The sequence below is a fragment of the Mesoplodon bidens genome (genome assembly GCF_964165515.1).
Source record: "Mesoplodon bidens genome assembly, chromosome: 9".
NCBI lineage: Eukaryota > Metazoa > Chordata > Mammalia > Artiodactyla > Ziphiidae > Mesoplodon > Mesoplodon bidens.
The window spans coordinates 60,332,285-60,359,947 of NC_138166.1; the positions used below are offsets into that span (position 1 = coordinate 60,332,285).

Consider the following 27,663-nt stretch of genomic DNA (forward strand, 5'->3'; position numbering starts at 1 on the left):
TGGTGTCATGAGCTTCCCTTCCCCAGTCTGCCGGCTCTTTGAGGGTGGAACCACAGAGTATTCATATTTATATCCCTAAGGAAAGCACAGTGCCTGGTTCAGAAGACAAACTTTAAAGATAAAAGCTGATTAAATGTTTGTAGAATGAATGCTATTTAGCCTGTCTCTGCTAGTAGTCATTCACTTCCTGCCGGCCAGGGCTCTGTTCAACGCATTTTCTGCAAGCCAGCAATGCCTGTCTGGTCCCCGGCAGCCAGTGAGCATTCAACAGGTGCACTCTTTGGGCCTTGTACTCCTGTTTTAAAATGTATTTTCTTCTCTCCCAAATTAGCAGTTGATCATTTTAGGTTATACAATATGAATTGACGGTGACTACTATTCAAGCTAGTCTTATAAGGCTTATTTCTAAGAAATATTCAGCTTTATGTTAACACACACACAAACCCCCCAAATCCCAAAACTTTAATCTTCCTTTCCAAATGGACATTCATTTCAGTGTCTAGTAAATGTATGTATGGGAAACATTTCTTTACGTTAATCAGAGAACAGAGCTGTGATTTCTGAAAAAGAAAAGCTCTGTTTCCCTTAGGTTTTCTCAGCTCCTCCATTGCTAGCCTCAGACAAGGTACACGTTATCTGCAGTTCTGTGAGCTTTCCTGCATTTCAGTCGCATTGGGGAAAACGCTTTCCCATCCTTCCAACGGCAGAAAAACGCGATCCAGATAACTCCACTTCACTGCAACCTGGGAGCCGCGGATTTCGGGCCCGCGCTGTGACGTCACCGGGCTCGCAGGCCGCGGCGCTGGCCTCAGGCTCGGCTGATTGGCTGGGGCCCATGACGTCACAGGCCGGGGCGGCCCTGGGTTCGGGAGGGCCCAGCTATGCTCCGGGTTAGTTTTTAAAAAGGGCGGGGCGGGGTGTGAAACAGGGGAGCTCGCGGAGCGCCCGGTCCCTCCCGCCGCGCCGGGTCCCGCCCAGTCGCGCCCACCGCCAACCTCGCCCGGCCGCCGCGCCAGCCTCGGTGGCGGCCCGATAGGGGGCGGGCGGAGAGGCGGAGCGGGGAGGAGCCGGGCGCGGCGCCGCGCTGTCCCTGGTCGCCGCCCACCCCGTTACACACAGCATGTAAACAGTCCCCGCCGGGAGGAGCCCCGGGACAGGAGGGAACCCGCGTCGCCCGGGCCCGCCGCCTGCCCGAGAGCCCACAGAGCCGCGCGCTGCCTGCCCGGGAGGAGGGCGCCCGAGGAGAGGAGGGCGGGCGGCGAAGGGAGCGGGAGGCGGGCGGCGCGTGAGGAGGCTGAGGGAGCAGCGGGCGCGGCGGGCCAGGATGGATTTCCAGCAGCTGGCTGACGTTGCGGAGAAATGGTGTTCCAACACGCCCTTCGAGCTCATCGCCACCGAGGAGACCGAGCGCAGGATGGATTTCTACGCCGACCCCGGCGTCTCCTTCTACGTGCTGTGTCCGGACAACGGCTGCGGGGACAATTTTGTGAGTGCCTGGGGGAGGGACCGCCGCAGCGCGCGGGAGTGTGGACTCGCAGCCGCTTCCCTGCGCCCGAGCTCCCTCGCCGCGAGGCGGTGGGGCGGAGGTGGGGGGGCGTAACCGGCTGACCGCGGCGCACCCAGCTGCTCCGCGCTCCGCCGGGGGAGCCCTCGGGCCCGGCCCGTTGGGGTCAGCGCTCCGGGTGCGTCCGGTAGGCGGCAGGCAGGGGCGTCCTTAGGATCCGGGGAGCCGGGCTAGAGAGGGCTGGTTCCGGGACGCGACCCCACGGCTGGAGCGCTGTGCTCGGCTTGGAGCATCTCCGGGGGTGTCTCAGCCTCGCACTAGTGCGGGCCAGGGCGCGCGGACCGGGGCGCACGGACCCTCCCCTCCCACAGGATCCGGAGTCGGGAGCTTCCTACACCCAGGCGTCCCGCCCAGGTGAGGAACCCCGTTACCCTCTAAATGCGCAGACACAACTCCTCGAGTTGTCCCCGCCGGGGAGAACCCGCTCCCGTCCCCCTCCCCCATGTTATTCTCAGCGGTGTTTGGACACAAAGCCTCCGTCCACACTAGCGATGCCCCATCTCCTGCACCTTCTTTGCGGAATTACACCTCGGATCTTAAAAACGCACTCGCGCGTGCGCATACACACACAAACACACACAGGCACGCCTATCCCCCTTTCCTCTCGTGCTTCCATTGCTTCTCTGTGAGCTTCCAACGAGGTGTGTGGAGCCCGAGAGGTTCTGTCCAGCTGAGGCGGCGGCCTCGGCCCTGCCAAAGCCCTTCGGTTTTTCCAGATGAGGGGGAATTCCCCCTCGCCACCCCACTCCCCGCCCTGCCCCAGTCTCGGAGGTACCGGGACCTGGAACTGCGGTTTGGACAACTGCGGTGTCCAAAACCTCGACTTTGCATCCTGCGCCCACCTGGGATCTTGGCGCTGGTAGTTTAGGAAGGGGATGTAGAGGGCCGGGGAGCTGGGCTGGGAGGTGCAGAGACTGGGCGAGGATGGCGCTTCATGAAGTGTTTGTAAGGACGAGGAAAAAATAATGGTCCCCAAATGTAAGATGGAGGCGGCTATGGGCTCAGGTTACCGGCCTGAGTCGCCGGCCTGAGCCTGGAGCTGGCGCTGCTGCCGCCCCTGCGGACGGAGGTGGGGCAGCGCCTCGACGAGGCCTGGCGCTGGCTCCTCAGGTGGGCTGAGACAAAGCTGGGCCGAGGTCCAGGCTGTCGCGCGCCCCTACCACCCACGGGAAGTTCGAGAAGGAGTTACAGAGACAGCAAGATTGTCTCTCTTGGCCCCAGGGAGATGAAGGCTTCTGTATGACTTGTCGATAAAGCATGCCCCTCCCACCACCTCCACCCCACCCCGCAAAGGTGAACAACCCCACCTGGCCCCAGCCCTGCGACACTCTAGAAGAGGGATGGCATTGGGGGACAGCCAGATTTGAGTTCTGGCTGGGTGACTCTGGTCAAATGCATTTTAATGTTTTCAGATGCTCAGTGTACACATCCAAAAAATGGGTGTAATACCAACCCCCAGGTGATCAAATAGATAAAGCACCTAATAGTCTCCACTGCACAGCAAGGGCCCCACAAATTTGGGTCAGAGATCTGGGGTTCCCCAGAGTTTAGAACTTGTCTCTTTTTTAAGAACCAATTTCTCACCTGTAAAATGAGGTTAATCAGAATGCCTCCATCATAGGTACTTGTGAAAGAGCAAGTAAACTATAAATGTATGTAAGAACACTGTTAACTGTAGTTAAAATAAGTAAATTAGTGTTGTCAGTGGGAGGTCATTAAAAAGGGATTTACTCCATTGTAAAAGTATAAGTATGCTCCAGGGATAGAGTGGAAAGGGCATCAGGGTCCAAGTAATTGCAGTGTTAGGGTTTGATTAAGAGTCCCTTCTAGCCCTGGGCTTCCTTGGACTGTCAGTAACCTTTCCCCCCTCTTTATTGCTCGAGGTGGGACAAGAATCACTCATGGTTCTGGATTTTATGGGGGAGAGTTCCACACAGCCTTCCTGCTGGCACTGCAGGAGACATATCCAAAGAGAATAAGTGGGTAGAGAAAAGCAAGGCTATTCTCTTGCCTTGAATATGTTTATCAAACCATCATTCAGAAACATTAAGTATATCAGGCCTTTTTCAAGGCCACCCATATTATATTTTAAATGTTTTCCCACCTGTATGAATAAAGTGCTTGAAAGTATTTCTTTTGAAAGTATTCATTCACTGACAATTAAATGAAATAGATAGGGAAGAAAGATAATGGTGGGTGGGGGGAGTAATTCATTGGGTAGACTGGAACTTTTTCAGTTTCTAGAGGCCATAATGGACAAGATGCCAACCACTGGAGTTTTCTTCGCCCAAAACGTCTCCTCTAATCTGTCCCAGGCCAGATTTGTCAAGTGCTGTTTGCCTCTAGCTAAGGGAACTCAGACATGAAGTAAATGTCCTACCTCTGTTCTTTTCCTTTTCCCAGGAAAATCTGCTAAACATTAGAAGAAATTCGAGATGAAGAGAATGTAATCTGAAGGATCTGTTAACAATAAGAATATTTACATAACAATTCTCAATTTACAGAGTGTCTTTACATCATTCATTCATTCATTCATTCAACAGACATTTATTGAGGGCTCACTCTGCACTTGGCCAGGGCTACCTAGAATGGGGCCATTCTATTCATCTAAGAGGCAGTGTGGTATAATGGTTAGGGGCACAGGCTCTGGGGTCAGGCTACTCGAGTTTGCACCCCAGCTCCCCACATCTAACTTTGAGCCTTGGGGGAAGTTATTTAACCCCTCTCTGCCATGATTTCCACATCTGTAAAATAGGGATGATATTAATACCTCCCTAGCAGACTTGTTTGGGAGAAGTGCCTGAAGTGGGGGTGATGATATTAGTGGTTCTGGCAGGGTCTCTGCACAGCAGCCCCTCTGGATCTATTTAAAATATAATCCAAGTCATGTTCTCACCACTCCCTACCTCTCCTAAACTGACTTCCCATTATTGCAATAAAACCTAAGCTTTCTTGGCTTCAAGTCCCCACATGATTTGTCTCCTGCCACCTCTATGACCTCATCCTGTACCATTCTTCCCCCTTGCTTACTGTGTTCCTGCCACACTGGCCTTTCTGGTCTTCAGACAAGCCAAGCTCATTCCTGCCTCAGGGCCTTTACGTTTGCTGTTCCCTCTGCCTAAAATACTCTTCCCCCACATCTTTACATGGCCAGCTCCTTTTTGCCATTGTGGCCTGGGAGAAACCTTCCTGACCACATACTCCCTCCCTCACCCTTTTATTCTTATCATAGCACTCATCAGCACTTGATAGTCCACTGTTTATTTTCTGCCTGCCCCACTAGTCTATAAGCTTCACGAGAGCTTGTCTTATCACTGTATTGCAGATCTTGGAACAGTGTCAAACATGTGATAGGCGTTCAATCCATGTTTGTAAGAATGAATGACTAACAGTCTAGTGTAGAAGATAGATGTTAAATTTCAAGAGTGACAGCTTCAAAGACAACTACCACTTAAGTGCAATTTACTGTGTGTCAGACTTTGCATATATGAACTCATTTAATCTTAGTAATCTCACAAGCTACTCTGTTATTATCTCCACTTTACAGATGAGAAAAGTGAAGCCCAGCAAGGTTTACTAACTTTCCCCCAGCTAATAGATGGTAGAGCAACTTGAACGGTAGCCTTGTAGTGATTATGTAGCACCACAGAAGTGACAACAGGGGACCCAATTCAGACTGTGGGTTCAAGGGCTACTTCATATTGAGCCTCACAAATATTCTCTAAGGTGGGTATTATTTTACCCCCATTTTATAGGTGAGGAAACCGAGGCTAATGAGTTTAAGGGACTCATCCAGGACTATGCCACTAAGTAAGAGAGCCAGGACTTGAGCCAAAGCCCAGAGGGCTGTGCCTTCTGCCATGCAGACTGTACCCCACGCAGCATCAGGCTGGGGGCTCCAGAGGCCTAGGAACAAGGACTTCTTTTTGTCTGCCCTCTCTTTGGCAGCTCCTGGGTCCCTTGTGCACTCCTTCCCCTTCTTGCTTCACAAGCCATCCTGTCCCTGCAGTCCGTTTCCAAACTGCTGCCCTGATTCAGGTCTCTCTCCATGGACGGCCAAGGAGTTCAGGTCCTGGGATAAAATGCTGCCAGTGCCTTGTGTGTGCTGGGAGTTCAGGGACGCAGCTACTCTGCCTGGCTCTTCAGGTGTCATGGGGAAGTGGCCAACAGCTCACACAGGCAGTGTGCTCCCCTCTTCTGCCAGCTCAAAAGGTCCTGAGAGCTCGGTCCGGCTTGAGGAATGGGGTGTTGGCAGCCACTAACATGCCAGCCAGACAGAGGGGCACGTGCTCCTGGGCATGGCAGCACCAGCTGTTTCCCTTTTCGCCTAGGCCAGGAGAAAGGAGCTCTCAAAGTGCACTGCCCGGCCCCTTCCTGGTGCCTGGGCACTGCCGACAAGGAGGGGGGTGCTCCCTTACTGTCCACGACATGTTTGGGTCCACAGTTTTGTAGAGTTTGATCCCTCCTCAATGCAAAAACAAAGGTAGCAGTTGTCGTAGTATTGAAGAAAAATGTTTTATTTATAGAGGGACTGTGTGATTTAATTTTATATGTGTGCCTATGCCTATGTCTTTCTCCATTTTCATCCTAGACATGTCTCTATTCTTAACTATGTGACTAAATAACAACCTTTTCATTTTGGAAAAAGAAAATACAACTTGTTTGAATGAGATTGCATCATGTTTACATGGTGGTATAGTGGAAAGAAGGCACTTTTTTGTTAAATTTAAACTCTATTCTCAGTTTCCTCTTCTGTCAAATGGGGATAATCATACCTATATCACATTATTATTTGCAGATTAAATGAGCAATAGTGGTAGACTGTAATGCCTTCCACAGTGGCCATGCATTATTCATACAGAGATTATTTCAGGGAAAAAGATATGCCCTTCATCATTCATGGGTGATAATCCTGAGGAGAGTAAAATTCTGCTCATATAAGTTCAAATAGGAGGGAATAAGCACTCATTGGGCCCCTGCCAAATGAGAGGCAGGGTTATCTACAGATTATCTCATGGAATGTTTATATCCACCCTGTGGGTATTATTATTTTCTGCGACTTACAAAGGAAAGAGCTGAGGCTCAGGTTGAAGGCATGACACCTCTCTTGACATCTTGGCTTTGCCTATTGCTTCCTGTGTGACCACAGACAAGTTGCTTAACCTCTCTGAGCCTCAGTTTCCTCCTTGGTAAAACAGATCAGTGTTTGACACCAAGAGCAGGTGGTAGGTGTGGCCAGCCATGCTCTTCCCTGGGCAGAAATATGTTGGCTGGCATGAGATGGCTTGTAGCTCTTACCCTCTTATACCATCTCTTCTGTGGAGAGCAGTCAGTTTTGTGTTAAGCTGCACCAACTTAAAATGCACTCCCCAGTACTGCTGACAGCAGAAAACCCATGCAGTGAGAGTGAGGCCCTTGGCAATGGCCCTTTGACACAGATAACTGTGTCCTGGGAGGACAACGGGCGTGTTCTTAGCTCCCCTGCCACCCCCAACTCTGCCTAAGCACCAGGAAGTCAAGCGCCATCCCCACAAGTGGTAGAACAGTAGGAGCACACAGACTGTGATCAATAAGTTGTTTGTGGGATTGATTTACCTTGATGATCTAATTCCATTTTTGGGTAAGCTGGATGTTCTCATCTATACTACAGAAAACAGAAAGGCGCCCATTTTCCTGTTTGCAGATGACATTGTTATAATGTCTTAAGCTGGGCGAGCTGTAATAATAAACTCTGACCCAACTTAATAACAGAAAGAACGGCCGCTGATGGTGTGTGCTGAAATCAGAGTTCTCACTGGGGATTTTCAACTCTAAATGAGCAGGAATCTATAGGCTGCTCAAGGTAGGTACAAGGGGGGCCACTTCACTGCAACCCATGCCATCCTGAAAATTGGAGGTGGTTTTAGTCAGTAATGGCATTTAGATTTTTTTTAATGTAACGCCCACCCTCAAATCTGTAGTTAGTCAAAGTTCCACTCTGGTTCTTGTTCTCAGATTGCAGTCCCAGAACCAGCAGCAGAAGCATTACCTGGGAACTTGTTGGAAATGCAAATTCTCAGCCCCATCCCCCATCAGAAACTCTGGGGTGAGACCCAACAATTGTGTTTTTTTTTTTTTTTAAGTCTTTATTGAATTTGTTAGAATATTGTTTCTGTTCTATGTTTTGGTTTTTTGGCTGTGAGGCATGTGGGATCTTAGCTCCCGGACCAGGGGTCGAACCTGCACCCCCTGCATTGGAAGGCGAAGTCTCAACCACTGGACCACCAGGGAAGTCCCAACAATTGTGTTTTAATAAGCCTCCAGGTGATTGTGATGCAAGCTAAAGCTTAAGAACCACTGCTTTCCCCTCCTTTGCAAAGCCTTTTCTCAGCATTTCCCCTATTATAATAGTCCAGGTCTGCGATCTCCCTTGGCTCTAACTACCCTATTGGAAATTCAGTATATTCTGTCCTCAGATTTATATTTGCCAGGGAATTACACTGTTCAAAGGCACAGGTTCTCTGACCCCCTGCTATAGTTTTTTCGTGGCCAAAGTGGGTGTTTGGTTACATATGCTTGATATTTTCCAAGGTGAAGGTCTTTTAGCCACGCCCTGTGGTGCAGGACTCTGGGTCTTCAAGTGTCCATTTGTCTTTGTACAAGACTAGACCCCAGATCCTGCTTTCAGTAGCTTCAGCCCAGCCACCGCATGCTCTCTCTGCCTTCCCTTGGTTTTGGAATGGGCCTCTCTATTTTCCTAAGAGGTAACCCTCCTGCCCCTAGTCCCTTTCCTGTTAGTTCTGAAGAGCTGGTCTGTTTTATATGTGGGCACTGCCTCGGGGCACTGATGGCATGTCTTTCTTTGCATAGCATAGGCCTCTGGAAAGCAGTGGAGGCAAATCTGTGTCCCATCTGTGGCAAGTGCCAGGCATGTTTACCCGGCACTGTTTGTCCTAACCTCACTTGGTTTCACATTATTCTTCTTCTGTTGTTTCCCCTTTGTCTTTATGTTCTCAACTGCAGACTTAATTTTTAGTTCATCTTATCTTGTATGCTGACTGCCTTGATTAATTTTAGAAGGAGACAGTTTCCATGAATAAAACTGAATATCTTTTATTATGAGATACAATGAACATGAAGCAATTAACGTTTAGTAAGTGATGTCTTTTAAGCGGCCGTGCACACCTGGGCCTGTCTTATTCCAAATCCCCTGCTGCCTCACGTTATCATTTGGGCAGGGCTTCAGTTAAAACTCTTTTAAACCGCAAAACCAACACTACTGGGAATTCAGGATGAGTTAGACAGCCACGGGAAGGAGATGTAAGCACACTGGACATAAGGCCCTTTAGCAGGTGTTAAGTCTTTCTTCTCCAATATATTCATAAATCAACAACTCCAAAAGTGGAGTAATGAAAATTGTGACATGAACAATCTCCTCATGAGGCTATAGATGCCCTAGAAACACTCAAACTGAATAAACTGATTACCAAGCAGTGGTGGATACTCTGTGATCCTGTTACTGTTTGAGTGATATACTTTCCTTAGTTTACTTTGTAATTTGAAGTACTTTTTAAAAAAATGTAGTTAAAAATAGCCATGCAAGGTTTTCATAGATACACCTGCTTCTGAATGAACTATATCCCAAGTTGCCTTGGATAGTGTTCTCAGTGAAGTCACATAGGGTGTCTGATTTAGCCTTGTGGCAGGTGGAAACCCCTACCCCCAATCCTCCTGCAGATGCAAAAGGGGAAATAGGCGACTTATATCCACCATTTATTGAATATCTACTATTTGCCAGCCAGGCACTGTGCCAGGCACTAAATAAACTTTTTACTTTTTTTCTAATCTTCACAAAGTCTAGGGAAGGCAGGCTTAAAATTTTCTGTCGTGTGGTGCTAGGTGTTAACCCCATCTCTAACTTGGATAAGAATTTGAAATATGCTTGAACTTTTTAAAACTTGAGGTTGAAAATGGGTGCTGAGCTGAACTTATATAAAGTGGGACTTTATTATTGGTCTTGCAGAATCCCCACTAATTAAGAATGAAGTGCAGTAACGGATATAAAAGCACTTTGTACTATTATGCTTTTGTACAATGCAAGAGACTATTATATAAATGGCATTTCAGAGGCTCAACAACTTTAAGGGCCTCTAATTAATAGGGAATCGTGTTTGAGCTATTCTCTAAGGTTGGAGAATCTAGAAGTTATCTTTATTAGGTCAAGGCACTAGCTACTCTAGAAGTCTGCTGGAATTAGAGCAGCACGTGTCGGAAATGGACCTTCACATCTATGAAACACAGATAATTGGGTGGTAAAGATGGCATATTAGCACCTTGTTATTCTCTCTTGGATCTGAGCAGTGTTTTAAGTTCTTTCTAGTTCCTGGAGATCCTGCAGTGATAAAGAAGGAAGTGAAATATGTTTATTGAGTGTTGGGCATATGACTTTCTGGGGTGATGCTCTAATCATTTGTATTAATAGGAGGGGGCAAGTGCTTGACGTGGACCATTTCTCCAAATTGATCTTGTCTCTTGCTGCCTAGTCCCTACTCCTTGCTCTCTTCTGCCAAATATCTTCCTCTCCTCTACACTTTTTTCACCAACGTTGAGCTGTCATTGCTCAGGCCCCTCTAAACAGTGATTCTTGGTACCTGACTGATACCCCGATGTCATCCTGGTAGCTCAGTGCCCCCTCCATTGCTCAGATATGCAGGGGCCTTCTGCATCTACATCTCTCAAGCCTGTTTCTTGGACTTATTCCAGATCCTTGAACATTTATGGGAGAAACTAGCCTAGTCTTAAAGACGTGCTAAAATGGATATCCTCATTTGGGGAAAAAATACCCCACTTGTCTAGCCCTAAGAAAAAATAAAACCTAAATCAGTCTCTTCTTGGCACGTGTTAACATTGCAAAGTGTTGCTTGGGTATGATGCCCTCTTAAAGCATTTTAAGGGAAGGTGAGCTTTCAGAAAGCCTTTGTTTCCTGGTGACTTAGTGATGACTTTTCTGTGTGTTCTCCTGAATTCATTTCATCTTGAAGTAAATTTATCATCACAGACTAATCTGGGTAAAGAATATCTCCAAGTAAGCAGTTACAAACTATGCCTAATTAATCCTTCAGCCATTGCTGAAGGCAAAGGTAAGGATTACACAGGCTCTTGGTTTCTCCTTCCTCCTGTTTTAAAACCACCCATAGCTGGCACCAGAAGTGGGGCAGTGGAAATCATGAGTGGGGGAATATTGATCCCAATGCCGCTTTTACTACGTATGAGCAGATCTGATGGAAAATTGAGCAAGTGAGATTATGGACCAGAAGCATGGGGGTTCTCTGCAGGGTATGCATTTTCTGATGTCCTTCAATGCAAACAAATCAAGAATGACTATATGGATTTTACTCTGGAATGGAGGCCTTCTTCAAATTCACGTAATTAAAGAAAAAAAAATCTTCTTGGCTTTGTGTATTTCAAACTGAGTATAATGACTGTGTGTCTTTGTTTTCTCCTTTCCCTTGCCGGCGGGCATGTAGCACGTGTGGAGTGAGAGCGAGGACTGCCTGCCTTTTTTGCAGCTAGCACAGGATTATATCTCCTCCTGCGGCAAGAAGACGCTCCATGAAGTCTTGGAAAAAGTCTTCAAGTCTTTCAGACCTGTAGGTGCCTGCTTGGCTTCTAAAGCCATCTTGTTGTCTCCAGTGATTGTGCTTTGAATAACATGGATTGTGGGGAAAGTGGGCAAAACCTGGGGTGACTAATTGTTTATCTCTTGTCTGCCCTGTGGCTTAAAGATAGCAGCTAGTGGAGGGAGGCTGAGGGCGGAGAGGGAGGGGGAAACGGGATGCGACACAGCTGTTTGTTGCAGGGATGATAGTTATTTCTAGCATCACTTGAGTTAAGAATCTCTGATTGGGTGGGAAGCAAACAGAGCCTTTATGAGACAACTGAGTATTCTGGTTCTCATCCAGTAGACTTAAAACCAAAATGCTTAGAAGTGCTATGGAGGTTCTCTTATGATAGGAAATTGCCAGAAGGCTATATAAAGGATGTACCTCCATCTTGATGGATATGGAGAAGGAGGAAATTGGATAGTTGTTCTGTTCTTTTCTCTATTTATGAAGTCTCTTATAGAGAGCTTGCTTTCCCCCAACCCCCTTAGGATTTAGGAATCTGTATGTCTATGGTTAGCTGACAGTTTGTTTCATTATAGCTGAAAAACATGTAAAATGAATACTCACCCCTAATTTGAAGACTACTTCTCTCTTTATTTTTATTGGAAGAGAAAGCCAGATTACATGGCTCTTGCCCCAAGTTCAATTCCCTGCCCACCATAAATACTCTACATGCTCAGTGTTATTTGCTGTAGGATTTTTTTCTTTTTTTTTTTCTTTTTTCAAATCTTTTAAAATAGTATCTACTTTCCTGGAATTTTCAAACTTGTCTTTTGTTTCTCTGAACATGGTAGGCTTGGCTGCATAAGAGACTGTCAGATATTCCAGTATTTCAAGGTTTGGGAGTCTGTTTTGTCAGCTTTTGTTACCACTGGTTCCCCGTCCTGGTGTCTTGTTTCTTTGCATGTTGGATTATCTCTGCGTGCTTGAAAATTTGTATATTTGTATTTGAAAATTTATATGTGGGGTATATTGAGTCCTAAGATGATGGTACTTTCCTCCAGAGAGGATTTTTATTTGCTTCTGCCAGAGCAAATAAAACTCCAGAGAGGGCCTCCCTGGTGGCGCAGTGGTTGAGAGTCCGCCTGCCGATGCAGGGGATACGGGTTCGTGCCCCGGTCCGGGAGGATCCCATATGCCGCGGAGCGGCTGGGCCCGTGAGCCATGGCCGCTGAGCCTGCACATCCGGAGCCTGTGCTCCGCAACGGGAGAGGCCACAACAGTGAGAGGCCCGCGTACCGCACAAAATAAATAAATTAATTAATTAAAAAAAAAAAAAAAAAAAAAAAACTCCAGAGAGTTCTTAGAACTCTCCAGGTGATGGACAGTCAGGTTGCAGGCCTGGTTGATTTTGGTTCATCCTTGTTCTGAGAGCCGCCTCAGTCTGTTCAGGCTGATATAACAAAATACCATAGACTAGGTGGCTAATAAACAAAAATGTATTTCTCATTGTTCTAGAGGCTGGAAGTCTGAGATTAGAGTGCCAGCCGATCTGGTATCTAGTGAGGGCCCACTTCCTAGACAGATGGCCATCTTTTCACTTGAACTTCACATGGTGGAAGGAGACAGAGAGAGCCCCAGGGCCTCTTTTATAAGGGCACTAGCTCATTTATGAGGGCTCTACCTTCATGAACTAATCACCTCTCATAGGGCCCACCTTCTAATACCATCACCTCGAAGGTCAGGATTTCAACATCTGAATTTGGAGGGGGGAACACAAATACTTAGACCATAGCATAGGGGTCCTAGCCTGAAGTGACAATGGTTTATAACAGTTTGCTCCTTTGAAGGGCCCTGGGTTTGACTTTGGTCTCCCTCACTCTTAGAGTAGGCCAAGAATGCAGTAGAAGTTTCTTCCAGGTCAGCAGATGTCCTTAGGACAAAAGCAGCTTTTTATGATAGGTTTACCTCTCTGGGTGCTGATTCTCAATATATTTAAGAAGGCATTTTTCATATTGAATCCAGATTTTTTAGTTCTCTTTGCAGGAGTTTGTCCCGGTCACTATCACTTAATGCATCATTATAAAAAGTGGAATTTCAAGTGGCTTTTGTCACTTTATCTGATTTGTATCATTTGTCCAACCATTTCTTTTTGTTGTTGTTGTTTGTTTATTTTCTAAGCCTGTTTGGCTTATTCAAAATAGATTTTTGACTTAAAGATACTGGTCTATCCCACTTCCACTCATTCAAGATGTATTTACTGAGTACCCAGTAGGCACTTGGCACTCTTTACTGCTCTGTTCCTAGCAGTTGAACCAGACAGATGAAAATCTTAGACCTCACAGAGCTTGTATTCTAGTGGCAGAGAGATAAGATAAATAAGTACAACATAAGATAAATGAGTATAACACATAATGTGTTAGTGACAAGTGCTGAGGAGAAAAAAACATGAGTCAGGGAAAGGGGGTGAGAAGTGTCAGAGGCACTGACGATTTTGATTAGGGGAGCAGGGAAGGCTTCACTGAGAAGGTAATGTGAGTAAAACTTGAAGTGAGATGTGAGCCATGAGGAGAGCTACAGGAAGAGCTTTCCAAGTAGAGAGAACAGCAAATACGACCACAGAGGGAGAGAAAACTAGTGTTCAGAGAGCAAGGAGGGGCTGGTATGGCCTGAGTTGGTGGGGGAGGGGAGGAACATCGAGAGATGAGTCCGAGGAACCTCAGGGGCCTGCAGGCCACAGAAGGACTTGGGCTTTTACTCCCGTGTGCTGGGGAGCCGCTGGAGGCGTTTAAGCACAGAGGGATCTGCTGAGTAGAGAACAGGCTGTGAGGGGTGGGTGGGAGCAGGGAGCCCAGTGAGGAGGCTGTTGCTTTCATCCAGGCGAGGCCATCGGTCTTGGACCAGGATGGTCACAGTGAAGGTGGAAGAAAGGGGCCGGATTCTGGAGATGCCTTGAAAGTAGACCCAACTGGACTTGCTGATGGGTTGGAAGTGTGGTGTGGGAAAAAGAAGACATGGATGACTCCAGAGGTCCTCATCTACTCAGTGAAGGGAATCGTGTTCCTTGACTGAGATGGATGAGGCTGCAGGAGGAAAGTTTAGGGGCGAGGCTATCCAGAGCTCGGTTCTAGACATGTCAATGTTTGAAATACCTGTTAGGCATCCAGCTAGAGATATCAAGGCAAGCAAAATTTTTTTTTTTAAATTGGTTCCCTCAAATCTTAACCACCCCCCAAACTATCTAATTAGCAAATGATACTCACTGTGCAGCTGGTTTCCTCAGGTAGGTTCCACTCATTAGCCTGCCACCCGATTCTCTATATGTGGCTGTCATCTGTGGTGGCAAGCAACAGACTACCTGCAGAATGGGCTTAACTGCAGAAGGTGAGCTCCCACCAGGACTTCTTTTGCCGTCTTGCTTTACCAAGTCTACGGCTGTATTTCAGCAACCAGGCCGCCACATGTAAGTGGAAAAAACTGCAGTCCAAAAAATCCAGATGCATAGCTAAAAGCGATTGACTTGGTTGAATACTTTCTTTCAGATCAAGCTGCTTTGTGTCATGGAGACACACAGATTTCATTTAACGCTGTTGGGCTTCCAGAGTTCATTTCTGAAGCAGAGCCTTCCGCCACAGTGGGCAGGGATGATGCTCCCAAAGTGGGGCCTTCACCTGGCACGGCGCCCCCTTTGGTGGGGAAGCTTTTGCGTGCTGGGCACTCTGGCTGGGTCTTTTTGCCTGCGGGAGAGGCTGGAGGCCTTCTCAGGACTAGTGAGGGTGAAATGCACACAAGCTTTGGGTTTCTCTCAGTCAGGATGTGCCCCAGATGGGATGAGAGGGAGTGTTACAGACCCGGGTGAAGGACTGCTGGAGATCGGTGGGGAAGATTTTACCCTCTCCCTCTCCACTGAAGAGTGTATTTCTTCCCACTGGTATTTATCTGTTTTATATGAAGGAGCTTTGGATTTAGAAATAAGACCCAGGAAAGGGTCTTACTGCTGATGTAGCTGAAAGTATTTGTTGAAGTAACACATACCCAAATGCTACAAGGTTATCCCGCAGGTAAGCTTGAGCACCTCATTCCCTGAAAAGTTTTGATAATCTGATCAATCTCTGTAGCTCCTTTTTGTTTACAGTTGGGGAAACCACAGAAGGAATATTTTTACCTTCATCTTAGAACAGCCTCATTCATGGCTTTGAATTCTTGTTTTACCTTGGCCAGCCCATTGCCAGCCCCTACCCTGTGTAGTCTCTCCAGAAAGATAAGGACCTTTCTGTTGACAGCCTTCTGCTGCCTTTTGGGGCATCTGTCAAGCAGGGTCAATTAACTTTGCTGAAGCCCACGCATGCCTGCCTGCATGGCCAAAGAATGGAGTCATCTTCTGGCCATCCTCAGCGACCCTGCCCGCGAGGCTCAGCGTGCCACAGTAGCACTCTCTACCTTTGGACATTCCAATTTTGTAGACTGTGTGCTTTTCCTCCCCTTTCTGTTTGCCTTCTCCCCACCCCCCTTTCTGTTTGCCTTCCCCCCACTGAAACAATATCACAAAGTCCATGCCCTACCAAAGAAATCTGTTGTTCGATTTGACAAGAAAAAAAAAATTATTCTTTTTCTTTTTTTTTTTTTTTTTTTGCGGTTCGCGGGCCTCTCACTGTTGTGGCCCCTCCCGTTGCGGAGCACAGGTTCTGGACGCGCAGGCTCAGCGGCCATGGCTCACGGGCCCAGCCACTCCGCGGCATGTGGGATCTTTCCAGACCGGGGCACGAGCCCGTGTCCCCTGCATTGGCAGGCAGACTCTCAACCACTGCGCCACCCGGGAAGCCCCTATTCTTTTTCTTATTCACCATGTTACTCCTCCTCTTTTTTTCTCTATCTCTTCATCACATGAGCAACAAAATGTATGATCATCTGCTATTTGCCAAAGCACCGCTTTGGAGAGTAAGAGGCAGGGCCGGGTGCCTAGTCCTTGCTCTCAAGGAGCTGGCCTTCTGGTGGGAGACAGAGCCACAAAAACGTACAGAGAAACTCCAGCTTACAAAACCGAGCATTTATTTTGGTCTACACACTCTGCTAGATACAGTGCAAAGGAGTTCCATTCCCTGCTCTGCTTACTCCGATCTGCTGGTTCTCTGGGGAAGTGTTTCCTGAGAGGATGTCAGTGAGTGTGCACCGACCGCAGGGTGTTGGTTGTGGTCCCTTTACCTAGTTATGCAGAATCAGGTTACCACAGTGATGAGGAACCCAAGCTCTGGGGGCAGGCTGCCTGGATTCAAATCCCAGTTCTGTCACTTGCTGGCTGTGTGACCTCAGGCAAGTTACTTGACCTTGCTGTTTCTCAGTTTTTTCATTTGTAAAAGTAGGAAACAAATGATGATAGTTACCTTAGGATTGCTATGAAGATTATATGACACGATTCTTGTTGGGGACTTAGTGCAGTGCACGGCACAGAGGATAAGCACTGAGTAAATGCTGGCATTGATGCGGACGGGATGGGGACACTTGGCAAAATACTGTTGAGAAGTGAGCTCAGGAGTGAAAGCTTTCATAGGACCCTTAGGTTTTTGATGGAGGAAGAAAACAATTTGCTAAGTGATTTCAACACATGCTTAACAGAAGCATCTGGCTAAGATAAGAGATTTTAAGGGGGCAGTGTTGGGGTATTATTGCCAAAAGTTTATCGACACTGGTTTTGGCAAAATAATAATCATCCGTTCAGTGCCTGATCCGTACAACTCAGTGGGTTTGAGGCTAGTGCTACAAGGGGGATGAATGGATGCTCCTGTCCCCCAGAGGGACATATGACCAAAGAACCTCTGGTGACAGGGTTATGGGTGATATTTATTTTCTCTTCTGGATTTTCTAAATTTTCCATGATGTCACAGAAAACATTTATAATCAGGAACTATGTTGTGTGTTTTTTTTTTAAAAAAACTGCCTTATCTACTATGTGTCAGAAGGACTGGGAATATCAGATGTGAGTGAGCTCATCGAGGAACAAAGTGCTGGCAGTGGCTTCACAAGGAGGGGGGACTTGAAAGGGAGAGATCTGGACAGTGTTGGAGCAGGAGGAGGGCCGGCCAAGAAGAAAGACCAGGAAGGCCCATCTTGGCCCCTTAGCTCAGAGAACCTTAGAGATGTCCCTGGGTGGGGCAAGGCGGCTTAGCCCTGGCCTGGCCGGCTCCCAGCCCGTGTTGTTCAGCCTTAGTGCCCCCGTCTTTAAAATGGGGGTCATACATGTTTCTCTGTCTTGTGGATGCATGGGGAGCTTCAAAATCAGAACACAGAGGGCTATCAAAGCCCAGCCACCCCACTGAGGTTTGTTTCAATTTCCAGCTCATAACTGCTGTTAGGAAATGCTTATTGGGTGGATATGTGGCTCCATGGATGCAGTGGGGCAGCTTCCTTCCTGGACTGACCTATATTCTGCTCCACTCCAGGGGCCTCCTAGCTTCTACCTAGTTTTTTTTTTTTTCCTTCCTGCTGGAAGGTCATATCCAAATGGTACATGTGTGCAAATGACAGCACTGTCATTGCCATCTGTGAGCAGGAGGGTTTATCCATGTCCTGGTACCAGTAATGGCTTCGGAGACACCTGTCACTAGCCTTGATCAATGCGAATTGGAGAATCGTTGGAGTCCTACATTTTTTTTTGTTTAAATGGCCCTGGATTGACAGTTGCCAGTCATCACATGATTGAGTTAGATAATGAAATAGTGGTTATGGGTCTAAATAATGCTGGCCATGCCATTCATTTTTCCCCTCCATGTTTTTGTATCTTTTATTTAGTGATGATTAACAGTCCTTCCTCCCCTCCACCCCCACTACTAGAAAACAGTTCACAAAAGAAGAGAGAACTTACCATTTCCAAGTTAGCTGCAAAACCAAAGCTAATCTTTGCCTTTCAGTTCTCTCAAAGCTTTACTCTATTCTCCTGGAGTATTACTCCTCCTCTTACTAGCACTGTGGACATTAGGGTCATGAGGCACCTGTTGCTGTGATGATTTTCTGTGCTGTTTTGGTGGGTGTTCTTTTTTTTTTTTAATTGAGGTACAGTTGTTTTACAATGTTGTGTTATTTTCCACTGTACAGCAAAGTGAGGTAGAGTTCCCTGTGCTATACAGCAGGTTCTCATTGTTGCTTTGATGGCCCTACCTGGAGTGAGAGCCTGTGCTTCCCCAGGTTTTCTCACTCTGATTGACCCTGGTCCCCTGCCTGGGGTTGCTGTGTGACTCCACATTTTTTTCTCTTGAGAAACAGAATCCTTCCACCAGAAAAATTCCCTTAATTCTGTCTTACTGGCATGAGCAAGATCGGTTGTTGTTGGGTTTTTTTGCCACTAGTGGCTGGAGAGCCAGGGATTATACCCCACAGGAAAACCCTTTGTGACCCAGAAAAAGTTCAATTCTTGCTTCTACTCTTCTAGTCTGGTCAAGAGTCTGGAAGAAGAGAGAGAATCCACTTGTGGGAAGCTGCCCCAGTTGGTCAGAAAGTCTGGTAGGAAAGATTACGCACAAGTGTAGGTTTTAATAAAAACACATTGAATTAACACAACATTGTAAATAAACTATACTTCAGTTAAAAAATATTGATAAGAAAACAAAAAAAAACAACCCACTACATCCAAAAAAAAACCAGAACAAAACCACACACACACACATTGAATGTTGACAATTTAAGTTTATCGTGGCATTTGTTTTTTGCTCATATGGTGAACATTCAAACCCTTGTCTTTTGTAGAACGTGCGATGGCCCCTAAAATAAGAGGGTACCTATTACTCTTGCCCATTTGGGTCTTACATCAGTCTTGCCACCTACCCCCCCCCTTTTTTTATCTCTATTATCGAAAAGACAGACTGACCAGGATCCCATCAGAGGTTTCTTGGTACCACCAGCATCATGGATCATTAAGATAAATCATGACAAATTCCCTGAATGCTTTAGAGTCTCAATACTCAGAGTGTGGTTTCTGGACCAGCAGTATCCCCGTCACCAGGGAGCTTGTTAGGAAAGCAGAATCTCAGATCCCACCTGAGACCCACTGACTCAGAATCTACATTTTAGGTGGATCCTGGGTGAGTCATATACACAGCAAAGTGTGAGAAATGCTGCTTCAAAGAATCATCTGGAAGGAGCTTGCAGGAACCTCTCAAGCCACAGGGCACTTACTGGAAGCCCCGAAGGCCTAGCTGGTTGTCTGTGCTCTCTAGGGCCTAGATACTATCTCCCCTTCTTTTATAAAGACACCCTAGGGCTTCCCTGGTGGCGCAGTGGTTGAGAATCCACCTGCCAATGCAGGGGACACGGGTTCGAGACCTGGTCTGGGAAGATCCCACATGCCGCAGAGCAACTAGGTCCGTGAGCCACAACTACTGAGCCTGCGCGTCTGGAGCCTGTGCTCTGCAACAAGAGAGGCCGCGATAGTGAGAGGCCCGCGCACCGCGATGAAGAGTGGCCCCTGCTCACCGCAACTAGAGAAAGCCCTCGTACAGAAACAAAGACCCAACACAGCCAAAAATAAATAAATAAATAAATAAATTTTTTAAAAGATTCTTAAAAAAAGACACTCTAGCCCAAGTGGTTGAGTGAGAGACAGCAGATGCTAAGTGCCAACTGAATAGAGCCTCTAACGCTTTCAAAAAGACCTGGAGTTAGTCCTACAGAAAACTGATACTCTCTTGGGTCTGAAGAGCTTTAATTCTCAAGGGTTAGCATCTCTACCCACCAGGTACAACCCTGTTAGGATGGGTGGGCCCCAGTACATATGTGATCAGAGACTGTTCTGAAGAAGCAAGACCCTGGGAATGCCAACACTGTTGTCCAGAGTGATCATAAAGATTTTTTCCTGTCAACTGAAAAAAAAATTTACTGAAGTAAGAATGAATGACTCTATCAGGAGCAATTTAAATATACTTGACAGGATTTCTTGGCCTGTCTCCTTTACCTTATGAGAGTGTGTGGGTGCAGTAAAAGCAAGGACTCAGGATTCTTCCCAGTCTGTTTATACTCCTGTTTCTGATATGAATTCTTGACTGTTAAAAATTTGGATCCAGAAATTAAATTTTTTCTTTCCAATCTGGCTATTCAATCTATTCTTTTTATCCCCCTCCAGTTTTATTGCGATATAATTGACATACAGCACTGTATAAGTCTATGGCATACAGCATAATGATTTGACTAACATACATCATGAAATGATGATCACAGTAAGTTTAGTGAATATCCATGGTCTTATATAGATAAAAAATTAAAGAAATAGGAAAAAAACACCTTTTTTTCCTTGTGATGAGAACTCCTGGGATTTACTCTCTTAACAGCTCTTTTTTTTTTTTTTTTTGGCTGCGTTGGGTCTTTGTTGCTATGTGCAGGCTTTCTCTAGTTGCGGTGAGCAGGGGCTACTCTTCGTTGCAGTGCGCGGGCTTCTTATTGTGATGGCTTCTCTTGTTGCACAGCATGGGCTCTAGGCACATGGGCTTCAGTAGTTGTGGCACATGGGCTCAGTAGTTGTGGCTCACAGGCTCAGTAGTTGTGGCACACAGGCTTAGTTGTGGCATGTGGGATCTTCCTGGACCAGGGCCCGAACCTATGGCCCCTGCATTGGCAGGCAGATTCTTAAGCACTGTGCCACCAGGGCAGCCCCTCTTAACAACTTTCTTATACAGCATACAGCAATGTTAATTATATTTATCATGATGTAAATTATATCTCTAGTACTTATTTAAGTTATAACTGGAAGTTAGTACTTTTCTGACTGCCTTCAGCCAATTTTCCCTCCCCTCACCCCTGCCTCTGGTAACCCAGAAGTTAGACTTACCTACCATAAATGAGAATGGAGACAGAGGTGGGAATGCTAGATTATTACATATCTGTATGATGCCCTTTGGAATCCCAGGCAAATTCTAGCTCTTGTGCTTTTTCTGTTTTCCTCCTCATGCTTCCAAATTGTACATACTCATAAATGTTGATATTAACATTACATATTGAATTTTTTTAAGTGTATTACCGAGTAGAAAACATTGAAGGCTCCAGCTATAGGAGCAGCATGGACAGCTGGAAGGATATCTCCCAGGTAGCCTGGCGGTTAGGCGGGTAATGTCTACAACCTGCTGGCCTGGGTTTGAATCCTGCTCTGATGCTTACTGGGCAACTCTGAGCAAATTTACTCAACATCTTCAGATCTTCTTTGTGAAAGGGAGATAATAATAGTACCTACCCCATAGGGTTATTATGAGGACCAAAGGAATTAATATACAGAAAAGCTGCTTATACAGTGCCTAGCAGATAGTAACTTAACCAATATGAACTATTATTATTGAATCCGAAGTGTGACAAAATTGGTTGGTTCAATGGAGTGTAAGCCTGAGAATCAAATGCAGAGGCTGATAGAATTGAGTTTCTTAGTTCTCTTCCTACTTCCTACAGTACTAATTAACAATGAGGCAGTCCAGAAGCAAGCCCAGCAGAAGAGAGAGGAAGAAGCAGGGTCTGGAGACAGTCTACTGATGCAGCAGTAACTCCCCTTGAATAATTGAACTGGCTGTGCTTTCAAATGAGAAGCAAGACGATATAATGTAATTAGATAATTCACACAAGACTCTACAGTTTGCAGACCATGGCCACATTCGCTTTCACATCGATTCTCCATAGTTTCTCTGGAGTAGAGCAGGTGTCATGGTTCCCACTTTACAGAGAAGGACACTGAGGCTCAGCAAAGGCAGTGGTCCCCAACTAGAGCCCTGGCTTCCAGGTGCGAGGTCCAGTGCCTTTTCCACACAGCCTCTCAGCAAATCTTCAGATTCTCCACTAAGGTGCCTTAAACATCCTGACAGCCATTGAGAGCTGCTTCTCTTCTCTCTCCCTCCTTTGAGGACAGGGGGAGAGCAGCTCTCAAGTTAGCATCTGAAGATTTCCTGCCAAAGGGGAGGGCCTCCCATGTGGCTGATGCTACAGACCCAGAACTATGTGCTTTGGATTCACATCAAGGTAAGGTACAGAGCTAGGAAGAGGAGAGAGGGGAAGGGTTTCATGCTTGGCTTGCTGGAGCCTCTTCTACCAAGCCACCCTAAGCTGAGGAGAGGGTGGGTGTTAAGGGGTACCTTAACAGTTTGAGTTTGAGTCCATGTGAATTACCTAAACATATTATGAAAAAGAATAATCAGTGGCATGTCACTTTAGGACAAGATGGCAAATATGTGGATGCATGCCTCAAGTGCGCCCCCTGTACCCATGACAGCCATTGCTAACTGACCAGGATCTTTCCCACTGAGCCTCAGAATCCTCCTGAACCCAAGGCTCCAGGCATCCAGTCAGATTCGTTAACTGAGAAGGAACCCATTGACCATTCCTCTTTTAAGGAGCGTCCCTTCAGTGCAGTGAGGAGTTGTATTTATTACTGAATTAATGCATCTTCTTTTGGCATTTAGGTGGTTCTGGAGTTCTTGGTAGTGGCAAAAATACTTATATTTGATCAACAGTTTAAATGTTACCACTCTTTTGATACTTTCACCTTGCTGTGTCATCTAGCAGCTCTTGAAATAAACTTGAACACCAAAATATTAGTCATCTGTGTTAATTGTAACCAGCCATGTTTTTCCCTCTTTAGAGGCAAACTTTACCTTTTATTCCACCCACTAAGATATGGAAGGGAGATAGCAGTAGGGGAAAGGGGCTTTTCCCTTCTCCCCAGCACACACGAGATTGGTGCAGACTATGTGATTGGTGCAGACTGTGCGAACAAGCTGAGATACGCCCCTCCCTCCCCTCCCCCCAGTCAGCAGTGTCTCTGAGACAGCTGTAGCCCTGAGCTCTAAGGGGAAGGCACGTGCCTGCAGTTGGCCGTAGTGCCTTGGCAGGCCACGTGCATCATATGACCCATAATGCCTAGCAGATGATTTTGTCCTGAGCGTGTTCAGAGGGCTCTCTGAGACCTGCAAGAGTTGTGGTCTGAGAACTTCAGAGTAAAGGTGTTAATTTGATCAGGACTCTGCTTACCCTTTCCTCCTGTAAGCCTTTGGGAGGGAACGGAAAGGAGGGTGGGTGGCAGGGCCCTGGGAAGCAATGCGGAGTAAATGGAATGGTCCATCTCACTTTGTCCTAATGCAGTTAGTGTTTGGATCATAGGACCATTCAGTGAAGTTGCCTGAAAATGGTCAACCAAGGGGCTACTATGTGAGAAAGGTTCATCAAAGAGCTGTGGGTCGGCATCCCCATGATGGCAGACAAGGCTAAGATGCCTGCAGCCGTGGCTTCCTGCCAGCACCAGAGCGTTCGTCCATATTGATCAGGCCCAGCAAAGGGCACTCACGGTTTCTAACCCAGGACCAGCCAGTGTTTTAAGAAAACGTTTACTGTGTATTTATTGTGAATTTCCCTGATGATAATTATAGAGCATTTGGAAAATACAAAAAGATAAATAGGAAAAAATTTACCCATAATCACATTACCTAAAAAAGTACTCTTAAAATTTGGGTATATTTATTTCATTGAAGTCTTTTTTTCTATGCATTTGTGTATACTTTAAAAAAATTTTTGTATCATAATGAAAATGCAATTTTCATCATGTTCTTTTTACACGCATGAGCACATTTTTTATATCATTAAATTCAAAAATAGTATTTTAAGTGGATATATAAGATTCCATTTTATGGATGCACCATAATTTATTTAACCATTTTGTTGAACATTTCAGTAGTCTCTATATTTTTATATACGTGTTATGAATAATAGCAGCATGCATTTTTAGAGAAGAAGGCATAGAGGAGAATAGATTTTTAACATCTTGATGGGATAGTCAGCACGGTTCATTGTACTACTGCTGACAGCCCCAGATATGTGTGTGTGTGCATAGATATTATATCTTTGTGTATACATGGATGATACTTAAAAGTAGAGAATCTCCAGGCTCTCCAGTAAAACCTAGCCCTTTGGGCACCAATCCATTGTACGACTGACACTTCCATCTAATAAGCTTATGAAAATAATTATACAGGTAGCTGACTCCCATGAGAAATCCATAGCTACTGTGCTAATTCCTGTTAAGTGCTATTGAAATTTTTTTATTGAAGTATAGTTGATTTACAGTATTATATTAATTTCAAGTGTATAACATAGTGATTCAGTATTTTTATAGATTATACTCCATTTAAAGTTATTACAAAACAGTGGCTATATTACCCTGTGCTATACAATATATTCTTGTTGCTTATTTATTTTACACATAGTAGTTTGTATCTTTGAGTCCCCTACCCCTATTTTGCCCCTCCCTCCTTCCCTCTCCCCAATGGTCACCATGAGTTTGTTCTATATATCTGTGAGTCTTTTTCTGTTTTGTTATATGCATTCATTTGTTTTATTTTTTAGATTCCACATATAAGTAATAACAGAGTATTTGTCTGACTTATTTCACTAAGCATAATACTCTCTAGGTCCAGCCATGTTGTTGCAAATGGCAGAATTTCATTCTTTTTTATGGCTGAGTAATAATCCAGTGTGTGTGTGTGTGTGTGTGTGTGTGTGTGTGTGTAACTCACAACTTCTTTATCTAGTCGTCTGTTGATGGAAACTTAGTTTACTTCCATATCTTGGCTATTGTAAATAATGCTGCTATGAACATTGGGCGTACATGTATCTTTTTGAATTAGTGTTCTTGTTTTCTTCAGATATATACCCAGGAGCAGAATTGCTGGGTCATATGGAAGTTCTGTTTTTAATTTTTTGAGGAACCTCCACACTGTTTTCCATAGTGGCTACACCAATTTACATTCCCACCAACAGTGTAGGAGGGCTCCCTTTTCTCCACACCCTCTCCAACATTTACTATTCATAGACTTTTTGGTAATAGCTATTCTGAAGTTTGAGGTGATATCTCATTGTGGTTTTGATTTGCATTTTTCTCATATTAGTGATGTTGAGCATCTTTTCATGTGCCTGTTGGCCATCTGTATTTCTTCTTTGGAAAGATGTCTATTCAGGTCTTCTGCCTGTTTTTTGATTGGGTTGTTTTTTTGATATTGAGTTGTATGAGTTGTTTATATATTTTGGATATTAACCCCTTATCAGTCATATCATTTGCAAGTATTTCTCCTGTTCAGTAGGTTGTCTTTTCATTTTGTCCATGATTTCCTTTTCTGTGAAAAAGCTTTTAAGTTCCATTAGGTCCCATTTGTTTATTTTTGCTTTTCTTTCTTTTGCCTTAGGAGACATATCCAAAAAAATATTGCTACGATTTATGTCAAAGAGCGTCCTGTCAGTGTTCTGTCCTAGGAGTTTTATGGTTTCTGGTCTTAAATTTAGGTCTTTCATCCATTTTGAGTTTATTTTTGTATATGGTGTGAAGAAGTGTTCTAATCTCGTTCTTTTACATGGAGCTGTCTAGTTTTCCTAGCACCACTTATTGAATAGATCGTCTTTTCTCCACAGTATATTCTTTTTTTTTTTTTTTTTTTTTGCGGTATGCGGGCCTCTCACTGGCGTGGCCCCTCCCGTTGCGGAGCACAGGCTCCAGACGCGCAGGCCCAGCGGCCATGGCCCACGGGCCCAGCCGCTCCGCGGCACGTGGGATCCTCCCGGACCGGGGCACGAACCCGTGTCCCCCGCGTCGGCAGGCGGACTCTCAACCACTGCGCCACCAGGGAAGCCCTCTCCACAGTATATTCTTGCCCCCTTTGTTGAATTTGGATCAGATACCTTTGGTTGTCTTCCTGCCTGTGGGCCATTTGGCACTCACAGCTGCTTCTCTTCTCTCCCCTGTAGTTACTGGGGCTTCCGGATGCAGATGACGACGCATTTGAAGAGTACAGTGCGGACGTGGAAGAGGAGGAGCCAGAGGCAGACCACCCCCAAATGGGGGTCAGTCAGCAGTAGACTTCCAAGGGGTCCCACCTGAGAAGGAGAGTGGGCCCTGTGGTACCCGAGGTGGGGTCACAAGCTCCTGGGCTAGCATTTTGCAATAGCACTTCGAAACAGGACGTCTGACTCCCAGCATCCAAATTAAAATGAAATACCTTTTTAACGACCACACGATATCTGGGATGAGCTTTGCTCAGAAGTGACCTGAATTTTACTCCCGTTTCAGTGGGTCTCTAATGGAGTTGTCTCAGTAGCCTTTGCCATTTTGAATTTAGAGTCCATTTTGCGGCTGACTGTTCTCTCTTGAGTTTATGTTGGAGAACTAACATTTGCTGACTCAAAAGTAGAGAACCCTGAATGTATTAAGGATTATGTTTTGAGTCATCACAGGTGACATTATTGAGAGAAAGCATGGCAGAGAAGAAATGCAGTCTGCACTTTTTATGTACCTTTTAAGTGTATGTAAATGGAAGGTTTTGCTTATAAAGCATGAGTTTTAATATCTAGTCATTAAACTGCACAAGTGCAAATACAAGGGCAGAAAAGGAGTATTACTTAGTTTTGGATTAAGAGGGTAAGAGAGGCAAAGAAGCCTTTGTTTAAGTGTTCTGCCATTACTGAGTTACCTAGATATATAGCAACTGGTTCATGGTTAGGTAGAAACATTATTTGCATGTTCAGTTAGTTTAAAACATGCTGATTCCAAAGCCACTTTTAAAGTCTAATAGTGGAGAATATAAATGGGGTGACATAAATTATTGATTTCTTTAAAATGTTTATAAGCCACCCCACATATGAAACGAAACATTTACCTTCTCTCTTTATAACAAGATGGCAACTTGTTAAATCATGAAAACATCCCAAATCCAAGTGCCACTTAAACTTTGAAGCCATAGATGAGTTTAATAGGAAAATAAACCAGGATAAATTTTTAAAAAATATGATGGAATCCTTCTTTACTTTCTTAATCTGACTTTTATTCTTCGAAAAAAAGTCAAGAAAGGATCCCCCTGTATAATTTATTTAAAAATTGTAATCAAGTGCTTTGAGGAACCTAACTGCAGTGAAGTTTTAAAGTGGTATGAAGGTGGGAATCTTTTAATCGTGGGTCAGCTTGGTTCAGAAGGGAAGTTTTAATGATCAAATATTCAGACAACTCACAGAAACAACTACTATCATAGCTGGAAACACTGTTGTCATCACTTAGCAACACCCACTGAGGGGGGAAACTCTTTGCAATGCTAACATGGAATTATTTAAAACATTCATTTTGCTTAGACCCTTCTGCGTCTCTGGTTCTAATAAAAGATGCAGAATGCCTCTTTTACAACACTTGACTAAACATAACATCTGGGGTGGAATTGTTTTTAACGTGCACACACATGCCTGTTGGGTTGTCAAAGTTTTAGATTAAAAAAAAAAAAGCAGCAGAGGCCACAGAGTTTACGGGAGTCTTGTATATCTTCCAGGCATGTTGGTGTAAACCTGATTATCTCAGCATTTTCTGTTTAATTGATTGGTGCCGTGAGGAGTACAGCTGCTCGTGATAAAACGGCGTCCTACAGTTTTAAGTCATCGGGTAAAATAATTTCGTGGTTTCCATCCGTGCTTCAGTACCCATGTTTTTTTCTTTTCTTGGAAAAACATATTAAAGGTTAACTTCAAGTGAAA

At 45.3% G+C, this 27,663-nt stretch overlaps 1 protein-coding gene across 3 annotated transcripts; it reads left to right on the top strand.

Annotated features, from left to right (window-relative positions):
- Window positions 1-1,016: 1,016 nt before the first annotated feature.
- Window positions 1,017-27,663, top strand: MTURN (maturin, neural progenitor differentiation regulator homolog). 3 transcript variants are annotated; one of them, XR_014016588.1, is made up of 4 exons: window positions 1,017-1,486; window positions 11,071-11,193; window positions 25,897-26,058; window positions 27,462-27,534. XR_014016588.1 is itself a non-coding variant. In XM_081243520.1 (4 exons), exons 1-4 carry the CDS (start codon window positions 1,325-1,327, stop codon window positions 27,537-27,539), a joined length of 459 nt encoding a protein of 152 aa, XP_081099646.1. In that variant the 5' UTR covers window positions 1,017-1,324; the 3' UTR covers window positions 27,540-27,663. The 3 variants fall into 3 exon arrangements, 2 of the variants coding, with proteins under 2 accessions (XP_081099646.1, XP_081099647.1); XM_081243520.1 differs by having other exon boundaries at window positions 25,897-25,992; window positions 27,462-27,663; XM_081243521.1 differs by having other exon boundaries at window positions 1,019-1,486; window positions 25,897-27,663.